Genomic DNA, 15,076 nt, shown 5'->3' with positions numbered 1-15,076 from the left:
TTTGTTTTTTTTTAAAACCCCAGCTTATTTAATTTCAGCAAACTTCAGGATGCTCCTCCCAATTTAATGAATGTATTCCATACCCAACCAGTTCACATATGCAAAAATCTGCTACAATGTCTAACATGAGACAATGCAGCAACTGGATAACATTTGCTGAATAATCTGAAGTGTAAAAATGTTATTTGACAACCAGTTTAATATGTTGTCAGCTGGAATCACAGCATGGTGCATTTGCAAGTATGGGAAGCTACATATTAAAGAAACAGGACTCCATTATTTGCAAACGAAAGAAAACACACATGCACACACACACAGAGCACCTGTTTCAGCTCAGCAAAATAGGTTAGAGCCATTGCTAGTTAATTTCTTAGGGTAATTCCCTGACCAGAAATGTGGCTGGTTTAAAGATTTAAACTAACCTTGGTAGTTAACTGCCAATCAAAATCTCTACCAGGGTCCACTTGATAACCAATCAAAACTCTAATAGAATAAAACTGTTGGTTTTCCCCTTAGATTGATAATCTTGCAAACTGTCCTGTTAATTACAAAATAAAAAAGCTGTGACCATTTTTTTAAACTAATACTCAAAATATAGTCTTTTAAATCTTCAACTTGATTCCCATTTGATCCATCAATTATTCCTATTCAATTTCATCAAGTTTCCATTCTGCTTTCCCCACTTCCTCGGTCCTCTCTCTAGTGCTACCACATCCTTCCTGTGGAGAGACCAGAACTGCAGAGTTCTGTAGCTGTGGCCTATCCAATACTCTGTACAACTGCAACATTACCTGCTTGCTCTCATACTCTACACCATGACTGATGAAAGCAAGTGTCCCATATGTCGCCTTAACTATCCTATTCACATGCACCGCTGACTTGAGGGATTTATGAACAATTACCCTAAGATCCCTCTGTTCCTCTAAGCTACTCTCTCCTGCCATTCATTAAATAATCCCTCGTCTTGTTTATGCTTACAAAGTCCATCACCTCGCACTTATCAGGGTTAAAACTATCTGCCACTGGTTTGCCCATCTGACCAACCCATCTACATCTTCCTGTAACCTACAACCATCTTCTTCACTACCAACCACTCTACCAATCTTGGCGTCATCTGCAAATTTGCTTAACATTCCCCCAACATTTTCATATATATCATATATGTATATAGCAAACAATAAAAGGTTCCCAGTGCTGATCCTTGTGGTACATCACTGGACACTGGCTCCAGTCAATCAAAACAGCCTTCTACCGCTATTCTTTTATGTCCTATTACTAAACTAGTTTCTGATTCATCTCACCAAGTTTCCCTCAGATCCACATGGTTTAATCTTGTCATGTTGGACCTTGTCAAAAGCCTTGCTAAAATCCATATAAATCATATACATCAACTGAACTTCCATCATCCACATACATGATCACATTTTCAAAAAAAATTCTAACAAATTTGTTAGACATGACCTCCTTCTGACAAAGCTATGCTGACTATCCCTAATTAACCCATGCCTTTCCAAGTGGGTATTAATTTGTTTCTTCAGAATTTTCTCCAATAGGTTGCCTAACACAGATGGAGACTCATTGGTCTGTAATTTCCTGGTTCATCATTACCACCCCTCTTAAAAAGTGGAACCACATTAACCATCCTCCAATCTTTTGGCACTTCTCCTGTGGCCAGACAGGAATTAAAATTTTGCGCCCGAGTCCCTGCGATTTCCTGCCTCACCTCCGACAGCAGCCTGGGATGCAGTTCATCCAGGCCTGGGGATTTCTCTATTTTTTAGGCCCAACAGAGCTTCCAATACCTCCCCATTTCCTAAGTCAAACTGTACAAGTTCCTCACAGTCCCTTTTCCTGAAATCCATACCTATGCCTCCTTTTCCAGAGTGAAGACTGAAGAGTATTCATTCAACATCCTTCCAACATCATACACAGGTGCCCTTGGCCCCTACTCCATAATGGACACTGGCCTCCAGTCACTCAAACAACCTCCTACCACTGTGTCCTGTTACTAAGCCAGTTTCTGGTCCATCTCAGAATTTCCCTGAATTCCACATGCTTTAACCTGCTCAATCATTCTCCCATGTGGGACCTTGTCAAAAACTTTGCTAAAATCCATACAAACGGCATGAACTGAACTTAGCTCATCCACACATCAAATTTTGTTGCCATTTTCCCCCACATGAAAACAGTGACTATATTTTAAAGTGGTTTATTGACTGTGAAGCATTGACATTGTGAAAATGCTTTAAATGCAAATATCATTCATTTCATACCAATCACATTATGGTTACATCCACTTCATAATAATCGAAAAAAAAATCAGATCTACTGCTGTTATAATTTCCAGTCATTACATAAATAACTGAGTTAATTAATAAATATTAACCAAGAATTTTCTAATAATTCAATTGGGGGAACAGGAAAACTACAATCCTATCTACTTTGGAACAATTCCTCACCATCTTTCACCACCAGAGGATGCTGTTTAATCATAGGTTCTAAATATTAATGACAGACCTGAATATATCTGCATTGTTTGTTTATATTGTGGCTTTTTTTTTCTGGACCTTTCTATGCAAAAGCTTGCAGGATGTGTATTCAGGTCAAGTATGGGACAGCCAAATTTAAAGTTTGAGACTAGAATACTTTCCACTTTGGATATCCCATGTCGGCGTTAAGTATCGGCATGTTGTTTGATTTAATGAAGTTCCTCTACCCCTTGTGCGCCTCTGCCCAAAGCTCAAAAGAAGACCCTTCATCACAGAATATGTCTTTGCCTATTCTTTTCTGCTTAAAGTTGTCCCGTTGAGAGCTAAAGTTCTATGCTTGCTTATTATCTGGTTATACATGAGGACTGTGGCGAAGTAATGTAATCTTCCAATCATTCTTGGTAATATATTTAAGATTCACAGATTCACTCATACTCACAATTTCCAGCAGGAGTCACTGCAGATTGAACAAGATGCCTGGCTGATTAGTGTCCTCTTAGATGCTTTAAAAAAAAACAGGGTGTACAAGAAAAAGTGGTAGAGTTGCTCATTGAGATGAAGCTGGTTTTATTCCATTTTCCTGTTACAATACTTCACAGATTTGCTGTCATAGTCACCCTCCTATGTGTAAAGTGCACTATGTTCACAGTTTCAAAATAAAACACTAGGAATTAAACACTGGAATTATATGACTGAATCCACAGAAACAATAAATTAATGATAGAAAATGCAAGTTTTGACTTTGTAAACAACATAAACCAACCACTGGTCCTTGAGAGCTCTGGCTAAACAAGGCACAGATTAATTTAGTGGGTTGAGTCTGTTCAGCTTGCACTGCGGGTTTCTCAGTGCCACACTTGGTCCTCTACACCCTGACAGCAGAGGCTTTGGTGTCATGAGTTTACAATGAATAAACTTTGCACATAATTACTGTATTATTAACTCATGCCTTTTGTTTGAGCACAGCACTGAACAATATTATTGCATGAAGTTTAAAGGCAAAATTGGCACCAAATAGCAGAAAGCATTCCACTACTGTTAACGAAGTTTACACCTTGACTGCTGAAGGCACCAACATCTGCCAACTGTCATTCTTCAGACAAATGTAGGCAATGAATGCCAACAGGCTACTTAATCACGGAAGACACTGAAACTGAGTTCAAACTTGTTCCAACCACAAGCTCCTTGCAGCAGGAAATGCCAAATGGAACTCAGGAGCAGGAGTCCTGCTCAAATTCTTCACCATTTTCAAGCCAAAAGCATCGAGGCCAAGTCATAATTTCCAACCAGTAATTCAGCATAGATCAGGGACTGGTCTCCTGGTCGGTGTGGCAGACTGTGCCAGACATTTGTCCACTTTTACAATGTTTCAATAATTTGAAGAAGTACAATATTCAAGTATATTAGTTTCTGAAGTAACTGAAGATTGATATACACCCTTCATTTCCATCCCCTTTTTACTTATTTTGACCGAAAATATCTGGTTTTCATTCAAAAACAAAACTACATTCTAACCATGGGAATTGACTGTAAAACTCTGGAGACTCTAAGTTTGCATTACGGTGTGTTATTTACCCAACTGCACATAAAAGACAAGTGGGCTTGGACTAAACTGCACAGGATTTGAGAGAGTGTACTGTTCTCTATCAATCTGGATACTGAATTCAAAGCACTGCAGCTTACAAATGTACATAAGCGGTCTCTACCTCAATATTCCCCTTCTCATGAGGACATTCTAGGCTGCAGATTCTCAGGCACGGGCAAACTTTTAGTTCACTCAAGTGTCTGCCATTCCAGGTAGATATTGCTGCCAAATTATTTGATGGTCACAGCCAAACCTGACTCTGGTTTTCAACAGATAGTCACACAAGACTTTCAAAAAGAAATATTCTAAACTGATGCACTACCCAGCCCAATGGATCTGAGCCAAAAAGAGGCACAGATCTAGTAAATGAAACTGGTCCAATGGTTCATTATCCATAACTATAATGAGCTTATCTGAGTGATTGCAACTCTGCCTCCATTAAAATTAAAACGATTAAATCAGGATGTCAGAAATAAAACCAGTGCTCCTTACTGCTACTCATCTACAAAGTCAACAATTTCAGTTTCATGCATTTTTACCTACCATTTGTAAACTAGTGAATATTTTTAGAGCAGTTGTTTTGGATATCGCCATCTACACAGTTTATACTGTGACATTTGTCTTCAAACTCTGTGAAGACAGATGCATGGATACAATAACGATAAACAGAGTCAGCCACTTGATTACAAGGGCTGTTGCTAAGTGCAAAATGTTTAAGGCCAAGCAACAGAGGAACAGTTATGTTTTCCTTACAGGAGCCCCCACATTTGTCACGCAACTGACGCTATACTGATAGGTTCCAGAGCTTTCACACAGTACACCCATGTCACTGAACTGTGAAATATTTAATGATGTGAATCCTGAGGAACTTGAAAAATTTAAATCAAGTAAGTTATTGACGTAACAGCTCTTCATCAAGACAGCAGTACATGAATATGCAATGCCAATTTTCTAAAAAATCAGCTAACAGATCACAGGTCAGCATAAGGACTAGAGATGTCAATCTTTTCATGCTTTGTAAAATTTCAGTGGCAACTCTCCGGTACACTCTACATAGCAAATATGGTTATGGCTTGACCCCTAATCACTCCTGAAGCAGTCATTTTAATTTATACAAGCTGCAAATCCTTCTAAAGTCAACAGATAGTTGGCAATTCAAATTCAATTCAATTCATCACCGTAGATTGGCATTAAGCCCACAAGCATCTGAAAGTCTGTCTTATGTTTAGTAATAGCCTTATGTTGATGCAATTGGAATGGTCATACTCGAAGTTCATTGCTCTGTTGGGTTGTGAAGAGTAGCAGGAAGAAAGGACTATGATTAAACTGCTTATTAATTCTAACATTACAGAACATGTCTGATATAAAAGGGCAGTTTCCAAATTTTTTCTACTGATGACTAATACTCAGGTCCTCAGCTACTAGTAAACAAAGTAGGAGGAAAAGTCAATGCTGCAATCATTTCATTAGCTGAAGAATCAAACAGACTGGAATTTTCAGTAAGACTCAATCTCGCTGAATCTTCGGTGTATTGTGGAATAGTGAGAGGCTATTAGTGCTTGGAATGGAACACTGGCTACCAAATGTCAGCTTACATGTCAGGTACAGGATAGTCATGATGCAGAGTAAAGCTTGCAGCCCCTCCCCTTCCACTCCCCAGTAATAGTCCATGATTGACCATGTTGGCTATAGCATAGGCCAGATGCGAAGTAAAGGTCACCATATACATCTTCTACCTTGTGTCTCATTCCAATCTCGGAACAGAACATTCTTGCTTTGTTGAATTATTACACAATTTTTCCAGTTCCTGTACTGGTCAGAGTGGAATCATTATTAGGGTCAGTTTTGTGCTGTCAGAATAAGACCGTAGTTGCAGAAACTTTTCTGCTATTGCAAACAAGAGATACTCAACTCCTCATTCTTGGGTTGATGAACACCCAAGTTCAAAAAGTGGAACAGCATCTGACATTACATTTCAGGAGCTAGGTAAAGTAACTTGCAGTTTTGTGCCCACAATGATGAGTGAATGTGTTTGATACCCAGAAACAGTGATTATTCTTTGTTCACTAACGTAAAGCAGACACCAGGATACAAACAGAAGAGGCAAAACGAAGAGGGAGGGGAGAGACAGAAACCAATTGGCCTGGAAGCTCAAATAAATGCAATCTGCAATACTACAGAAGTAAATCTGATGTAGAAAAGTGAAAATGCTACCTGAACTGTCTGACAAGCATAATTAAGCAAAAGACGGAGCAAAAATAATAACAAACAGGAATTAAAAAAAGAGAAAGCAATGTGAATGATGCCCTTTGGAAATGCTGACTGTCTACATATGATGATACTAGGCAACCACTTGTGTTGCAGTTCAGGTCACCATCTGTAAAAATATTTGAAGAATATCCTACATTCTTCTGCAGGGCCTTTAGGCCTGAAACCAGATTTAAAACTGGAGGCAGAAATCATTTACTTCACTGTTGAGTTCATCCCTGTTTACAGGTTATTTGTTCGCAGTCAACAAAATGCCTCATGCTACTCCAAGTGCCATGATGAACTAAATTTGTTGTAGATTGTGGTCCTGTCCCAGAAAAGCAAGGCCTGGCCCAGGAGCCAGTGCTTTCAATTGTGGAGGGGTCCTAAAGAATTTTCCAATGATTACACTACAGTCGTCTGTGTTTGAGGTTTGTGCATTTGGCTCTGCAGAGATTCAGGTCCACAACCAATTAGAGTTCAGAGTAACATAACGAGCAAGAACAGATGAACATTTGCCAAGAAACAATGGACTGGAAGTTGAGTTGTTGCATCCCTGTTTTTGAAGGATTGAAACCCAAACCTAGGGACCAGAGGAAAAGCGGTGACTGCATGCTGGATGGTCCAATTGATTTAGATCCATATATAATGTCCATTTAAATCCAACTTTAAAATATTTCCAAGGGTTACCCTTTAACAAAGTGTTACAAAATGCTTCAAAAAGAAAGGGAGAAGAAAAATGGGGTAAAACAAAAAGGAGGACAACATGGTCATCTTACAGTGAAAGGTAGGGGGAGAAAGAAGGAATGAGAATTTCAGAATGAAACTAGATTTACTGGTTAACTAGCCATCAACTCAAAATGGAGGTCTTGGAAATCTTACAATTTAACACTAAGATTGTCAAAGATGCTCCAGACTAATAAAAAAGGACTGGAACTGAAATTTCCAAAATCGGAAAACAAGCATGGAGCAACATTAATGTGGCAACACCAAAAATGGTAAGTGTGTGTTACAGACTGATGAGGAAAAGGAGAGATTATTACGGAGCTCTCCTGAAGATAACTGGGGAGCCACCAAGTAAATGCTTTGTTCAAACATGGTTCTCCCAGACACACCTGTGTATCAGATGATAAAAGTCTTATATTTCTGTTAAGAAAAAGTGAAGAAGTTTTTGTTGAGGCTAGAGATGTCGAACAGTGTGCAAATGGAGATTTTAGATGAAGCTGGGGAGCTCAGAAGAGACTCAATCTGAGTGAATGTTCAAGAATGATGTACAACATTTGATTCAAATACAGTAATTCATGCTGGCAGCTCCCGAAACTACAGTAGCATCCTCATTCTGAAATTCTTTAATTTAATAACTGATTTCTCATTCCATTGAAAGAAATGAAATCTTAATTGAGCAGCTCTTCAACACATGCCACATGACTACAAACCCTGATGAAATAAGTTAATGAGAGACCCCAGCCCTGAACCTCCCCCCTCAGATTAAGGAGCTTGTCAATGTGTTGGGGTGCAACTGTTGTCTGAAATTTCAGTGGTTTCTCCCATCACCAAAATATTCAAATTGGAATGAACTACATAAAATAAATTTCTTTTCCTGCTGGCTGTATCAAACCAGTTTCTACCTTTGTGCTCATTGAGATAAGGGACGTTAGCACTTGGAATGGAAAGTCGACATTTCAGTTTATGCTGTCTATCATGAAGCTTCAACTCGGGTGCAGAATTTGCCAGGTGTGGGCTTAAATTGCTCCATTCTCCTGACCCTAAACAACTGAACAAGGTGAAACTTTCTAATTATCATACAACCATCCTGTCCTGCCTCTACTAGTGAGCTTGCTAAGTTGGAGGCAGTTTTCTGCTGAGGGTGCAGGCCTACTAGGAGCTGGACAGCACCAATCAAATTCCCATTGTACATTACCAAAGCAAGGTTCTTCTGTATCCAGAGTTTGAGCAGACAGAAATCTTATCCTGCCACTAACTGCAGGCATTCACTTATTTACAAATCATGTGTAAGGTGCACGAGCACTGAGTTAACCAGAGCATCATGGTGGACATACCATTTACATCAATACCCTAGATACTGCCATGTCCTTCCTGTATCCTACTGGAGGTGACCAGCTATTTACATGAGTTGAGACTTGTCTGGTGAAATGTTAAAGCAGAAGGGTCTACCCGCAGAATAATAAACAGTACATTGGAGTACTTGCAGGTTTGATTGTGCCCAGAACGCTGATGAAATGGGAGATTATGTGAAGGTGGTCAGCTGAAGATCAGCATGCTTGTAGATTACATGGTAATGGTTCAGCTGGACCAGCTCACATGGCTTCCAGAAGTTTCTCTTTGCTTCTTGAATGATTCTGGAAGAAGGAATGATTGATCTGTTCAAGGTCAGAGGTGAGAGCAAGGTGCATCTCCACATGCAATTTCAGCGCTAGTAACCACTGTTCCAGCTTCATAAAGGATGGTCTGTGGAAAACAAAACAATGAACAGCATTAGGAGTGGTATAACGGGCTGGTTACTACAGCAGTAAGGCGGACTCTAGGAGATCTTGTTGTAGAAGAGTTGAAATATATGGTTTGAGTGAATTAACCAAAAAAAACTCAAAATTTACCCACATCCCGGGGGGGGCGGGGACACAAGCTTGATTGAATACCAGAGTGATTGTCAAACCTCTTCCCCTCTTCCCAACTGCATTTAAAGGAAAAAATATCAAGCTTGCCTATCTTCATTATGTAAATCCCAGGAGTTGCTGATCTGGCTCCCCCTAAAATGCAAGTGGTCACTCCCAAATCTGGCTGCTGAATGAATGGAGTTTGAGACCATCCGTGGTGGTTAGAGGGAAGGGATGGTCCAATGAAAGGGATAAAATGAGAAAACTAAAACTATACTTTTGCAAAAATTCATTGATCTTAACACAATGCCGTGTACTTAATGCAGACATAAAATCTAGCTAAAGACGTTAACTTGTAAAAAAAATAATTTTTACTGAAATATTATTGCACCAAGTGCACAGCCTCCTTATTGTAATGTATTTACCAGACAGAGACAGGCCATTTGGCCCAGGATGCTCAAACCACTGATCAAAATTAAATTTCCTAAAAATATCAGCGCTAATGATGTAAATGTTAATGGTTCAAGATAGAGGCAGTCATGCAATCAGAAATAACAACGCTAACCATACACCACATCAACAGCCAAGATTATTAAAATTAGTTCACTGTACAGCGGCTCAGTGGTTAGCACTGCTGCCTCACAGCGCCAGGGACCCGGGTTCAATTCCACGCTCGGGCGACCATCTGCGTGGAGTTTGCACGTTCTCCCCATGTCTGCGTGGGTTTCCTCCGGTTTGCTCCCACAGTCCAAAGATGTGCAGGCTAGGTGGATTAAACATAGAACAGTACAGCACAGTACAGGCCCTTTGGCCCACGATGTTCAGCCAACCTATTATCCTACTAAGATCAATCTACCCTACATTTTACTATCCTCCACGTGCCTATCCAAGAGTCACTTAAAAGTCTCTAAAGTATCTGACTCCACTACCACTAGCGGCAGCGCATTCCACACGCCCACCACTCTCTGTGTGAAGAACCTACCTCTGACATCTCCCCTATACCTTCCTCCAATCACCTTAAAATTATGCCCCCTCATAATAGTCATTTCCGCCCTGGGAAAAAGTCTCTGACTATCCACTCTAACTATGCCTCTCATCATCTTGTACAACTCTATCAAGTCACCTCTCATACTACTTCGCTCCAATGAAAAAAGCCCTAGCTCCCTCAACCTTTCCTCATAATTGGTCATGCTAAATTGTCCTAGTGTTCAGGAATGTGTAGATTAGGTGAGTTTATAGGGGGATGGGTCAGGGTGGGATACTCAGTAGGGTCGGTGTGGACTTGTTGGGCTGAAGGGCCTGTTTCCACACTGTAGGGGATTCTATGATTCTTGATTTTTTTGTACTCTTTTTACCCCAGTTGTCAGGTCTGAACCTGTTGTAGATTAGTGGACAGAGAGCGATTGATCATTAATCAGTTTAAAGTTATGTTACAGTCAAGTTGGTAGAGGGTAGACTAGATGAACCTTGTTCTCTTGCCCAGGAAATTCCTATGGGCAGCACTGCTGTTTAGAACACTGTTCCATATTATATTTTAGGTGCTGCAGAAGTCCTTTTACTAATCACAAAAATCTTTTAGGCAACTTTGGAGTCAATGCAAACTCAAGCAGCTGATTGGCAGTATCATTGAAACCCATCCAAATTCTGAAAATACCCAACAGTCAGCCAACCAACATTTTTCACCCATTTATTTCAGGTTCCCAGCATCTACAGTATCATCCTGTTACATTAGCCTTTCCACATCAAACCTTGCTCTGAAATTTTTGTGGCAAACTCACCTCTTTTCTGGATCCAAGTCACAGCACATGACTGCAATTGGGAAGAAGGCAGCAGGACATTCCTCTGGACAGTATCGATCCAAGAAAACAGGGACATTCAATCCGAAATCTGTTGTCCTGGGCAGGTAATCTGGGTCTGCGTTTACTCTACCAATCAGCTGGAAGTTTAAAACAAAAAAAATCAGCAAATCACAAGGAAAGCTGACATCACCACCTTAGTAAAACTATGCCCTTGTCTTACACTAGACACTCAGTTCACAATTCGGGTATGGTGTTTATTGCTTGATCGCACACTAATCTCTCAGTTTAGAGATTATGTCTAATCCTAATGGAAAATATACAGTAAATGGCAGAACCAGGCTTATGGCATTCATCGGGCTGTGGCTGATATCCCAGCCCTCAATCACTTTGTTGTAGTGCCAACTCAATATAATGACACACTGAATGAAGCGCAACAATCACAAGGAAGAATGAATATAACATTCCAAATTTACTGAGCTGCTGGTTCAGAAATCGGCTATGAAGATGGTTTCCTTGTCGTTAGATTTTACAAGCAGTTGACAGTATCAGCTACTCAGTTCATTTTCTTACCTCACACAGCATTATCCCAAAGGAAAAGATGTCAACTTTCTCATCGTAGCTTTTCCCTGGGAATATAAAATAAATCAGTTAATCACCAGGTGAGACCACGTCAAGCAAATATCATGAAAAAAAAAATCAGAAAAAGGAGTTATTCAGAGTTTGATCATGCAGCACAGAATGCGAATTAAGAACTGTTGATGATCAGAGTACTACTGTACAAACAGCAGTATAAGTACAGACAACAGTATGGAGGACAAGGAGTATTGCTGAACACTGGGCAATTTTCACTGGCAATAACAAGCACACAGGGGTTCTAATAAACTAATTGGACATCTACTCTGTCTCACTTACACACACAAAGAGGTTGAGGTTGTAGTCAGAAAGCATTAGAGCAAGGCCCAAGCATTTGCATTTGTTTCACCAGTTGTTGGAGGAGCTTCTCAGAGAAATCTGGATCATATGTAGTTGCAAAAATACTTCAACAGAGCTTGGATAGCACAAACCCAGCAGCAGACTTCCCCAAAATTCACCACTTAGGACACCACATTTACGATCTATAACCTCAGATAGAGAGGACAGATGAGAACTTCCTCTCATTGAGGCTTTGAGCTGGCCAGAATATTACCATGCCCTTAAATAACCTTCACAAGCACAGCGATAATAGCTGCTGTGAACAGTATGAGATCACTTTAAAACACGGGTGGGATGCTTTCATTCAGTACTGGTTGGGTACAGCCAGCCAGTACCGCTGCACAAACAGACTCAAAGTCTGGGTGCAATTTGTCTTTTTGTTAATGGCAGCAGCTCCACTGTGCTAGCAAGGGGAAAAACTAAATCAGCTCATCCCTGATCACCATCCACAGGCTTGTGCTGGCAAGTGTTTACTCATGCACGTTACTGGAATAACATAATGATGTCCTCCACAACCAGCTAGCTTAATGATATTCTCTGCCTTGCTCACAGGTTGGGCTATAATGGGGCTTCCATGGTGTAATCCCAGCAACCCTTTTCACCCCAAGGATAAAAAGATAGGAATGAAGAATGAGGAAAGAGACAGTTCCTCATTTGTGTGCTCACCATTTATCATCTCTGGAGCCATCCAGTAAGGATTTCCCACCACAGTGTAACGTTTCTTTCTGTCCGGCTTTCTCATGGTGGATAGGTCTCCTGGTGACTGATTGTCTGTCTGCTTTTTATCATCAACCATTAGTCTAGACAGTCCAAAATCAGCAACCACTACAGTATTGTTCTGAAATACAAGACAGAAATTGATGGGAGAATCTCACAGTCTGATAGAGCATCCAAGGGATGAAACTAATGGGACTGAAAGCAGACAAGTCACCAGAGACTGATGACCTGCATCCAACGGTTTTACAGGAAATGGCTGGAGAGATAATCGAGGCATTGGTCAAAATATTCCAGAACTCACTGGATTTTTGGGATGGTCCAGCAAATTGAAGAACCACTAATGTGACGCCCCTGTTCAAGGGAAGGGGGGAGACAGAAAGCAGGAAACTATAGGCAAGTTAACCTGACATGTGTTATTGGGAAAACGTTATAGTCCATTATTAAGGACGAAAGAGCAGGATATTTAAAAAAACCTAACAATCAAACAAACTCAACATAGTTTTGTGAAAGGGAAATCACGCTTGACAAATTTGCTAGAGTTCTTGGAGGATATAACACGCAGAGTTTATAAAGGATAACCAATTGATGTAATTGTTTTGGAATTTAATTAAAGGCACCACGTAAAAGTTTATTGCGCAAGACAGGAGCGCTCGTAATAGGGTAATGTAATAGAATGGATTGAGAATTGGTTAACAAACAGAAGAGACAGAATCAGGATTAATGAGTCTTTTCCAGGTTCAAACAATGTAACTAGTGGAGTGCCACAAGGATCATTCCAAGGCCCTCAATTATTTACTATTCTATAACATACTGGAGGAGTGACAGAGGGTAATGTATCTAAATTTGCAAATTATATAAAGGAAGAGTGGAAGGGCATGTTACAAAAGGATATGGGGAATTTGCAAGATGATTATAGAAGGGTTGAGTGAACAGCTGTAAACTTGGCAGATGGAATTTAAATGTAGGAAAGTGTGAGGTCATGCACTTTGGTAGGAAGAATTAAAAGGTTATCTAATTGGGGAGAGACATTAGGAAAGTGCAGTGCACAGGGATTAGGGTGCTTGGGTGTAAAACATAGTTAACATTCAGATACAGCATGTAATTAACGCAGCAAATGGAAGTTTGGCCCTCATTGCTAGGGCATTAAAAAGTTGAAAATAGGGAAGTCTCATTATAAATGTCTGAGGTGTTAATGAGACCATGTCTGCAGTGCTGTGCACAGTTTTGGTCTCTGTATTTAACAATGAAGGCAGTTCAAAAAAGATTCACGAGGTGGATTCAGTGAGATGAATTATCAAGAATGGCTGAACAGCTTAGGCCTTTATTCACTAGAGTTTCGAGAAATGAGGGGTGATCTTATCGAAATGCACAGGATTCTGAGGGGCTTGACAGGGTGGATGTTGCGAATGCTCAGAGGGTAGTGAATGTCTGGAATTCTTTACCCCAGAGTATTGTGGAGGCTGGATCACGGAAAGTATTTAAAAAGAGGTGATATTTGAAATGGAGGCGATGAGGCTTATGAGGAGTTGCATGAAAGAGTTGAGGCCTGGGGCCATGACCTTATTGAATGGCGAGGCAACGTGTGAGGGGTTGAATGACCTACACCTACTCCTACTTTTTTATGTTCCCCACCGTCACCACTCCCCCAACCTCCTGAAGACTGGGACCCCCATTTCAAGAGGGCTTGCAATCAGAGCAGGGAGAAAAATTATGCCTTTGCTGCTTCTCCTGTTTCTGTGTCCCTTAGTCCAGCCCTCATCCTTTTATCCCCTAGCAGCCTCTGTCAAGTGCCTCTGTAATGAGTGTTAGGGCCTAGAGAATAGAGAAGTGCTACACAAAAGGACAGCATTCAGCTGCTTGAATTTGTTCTGGTTCTTTTCAAGACAAGTTCCCCTCCAGTTGTTTATCCAAATTATTTGATGGTCACAGCCAAACCTGACTCTGGTTTTCAACTGATAGTCACACAAGACTTTCAAAAAGAAATATCCTAAACTGATGCACTACCCAGCCCAATGGATCTGAGCTAAAGAGGCACAGATCTAGTAAATGAAACTGGTCCAATGGTTCATTATCCATAACTATAATGAGCTTATCTGAGTGATTGCAACTCTGCCTCCATTAAAATTAAAACGATTAAATCAGAATGTCAGAAAAAAAAAGTGCTCCTTACTGCTACTCATCTACAAAGTCAACAATTTCAGTTTCATGCATTTTTACCTACCATTTGTAAACTAGTGAATATTTTTAGAGCAGTTGTTTTGGATATCACCATCTACACAGTTTATACTGTGACATTTGTTTTCAAACTCTGTGAAGACAGATGTATGAATACAATAATGATAAACAGAGTCAGCCACTTGATTACAAGGGCTGTTGCTAAGTGCAAAGTGTTTAAGGCCAAGCAACAGAGGAACAGTTATGTTTTGCCTTTTCCTTTTAAACACTAATTCCACCTGTATCTGCCTCAATACAAGGGGCAGAGCACTTGCCAAATCCTAACTATTATGGAAAGATTTTTCCTTATGCCTCTTCTAATGCTTTTGACTAATCAATTTAAATAAAATTAAATCTGGAGTGTCCGATTATTGATCTGTCAACCACTGGAAACAGTTTCTATTTATTTCATTTAATCACTAATTTATACACTTCATC

At 40.2% G+C, this 15,076-nt stretch overlaps 1 protein-coding gene across 2 annotated transcripts in view; it reads right to left on the bottom strand.

Annotated features, from left to right (window-relative positions):
* Positions 1 to 3,027: 3,027 nt before the first annotated feature.
* Positions 3,028 to 15,076, bottom strand: part of limk1a (LIM domain kinase 1a) — a 53,027-nt gene continuing 40,978 nt past the window's right edge. For both annotated transcript variants that reach the window (XM_048612669.1, XM_048612668.1), the window contains exons 13-16: positions 12,374 to 12,545; positions 11,306 to 11,361; positions 10,715 to 10,872; positions 3,028 to 8,790 (exon numbers count right to left, since the gene is read on the bottom strand). In XM_048612669.1, coding sequence (XP_048468626.1) covers positions 8,640 to 8,790; positions 10,715 to 10,872; positions 11,306 to 11,361; positions 12,374 to 12,545 — 537 coding nt within the window. In that variant the 3' untranslated portion in view covers positions 3,028 to 8,639. The remainder of the gene's footprint in view (positions 8,791 to 10,714; positions 10,873 to 11,305; positions 11,362 to 12,373; positions 12,546 to 15,076) is intronic.

Source organism: Rhincodon typus, chromosome 26 (genome assembly GCF_021869965.1).
Source record: "Rhincodon typus isolate 14 chromosome 26, sRhiTyp1.1, whole genome shotgun sequence".
Classification (NCBI taxonomy): domain Eukaryota; kingdom Metazoa; phylum Chordata; class Chondrichthyes; order Orectolobiformes; family Rhincodontidae; genus Rhincodon; species Rhincodon typus.
Note: the sequence above shows the minus strand (reverse complement) of the source record. Positions and strands in the feature narration are given on the sequence as shown.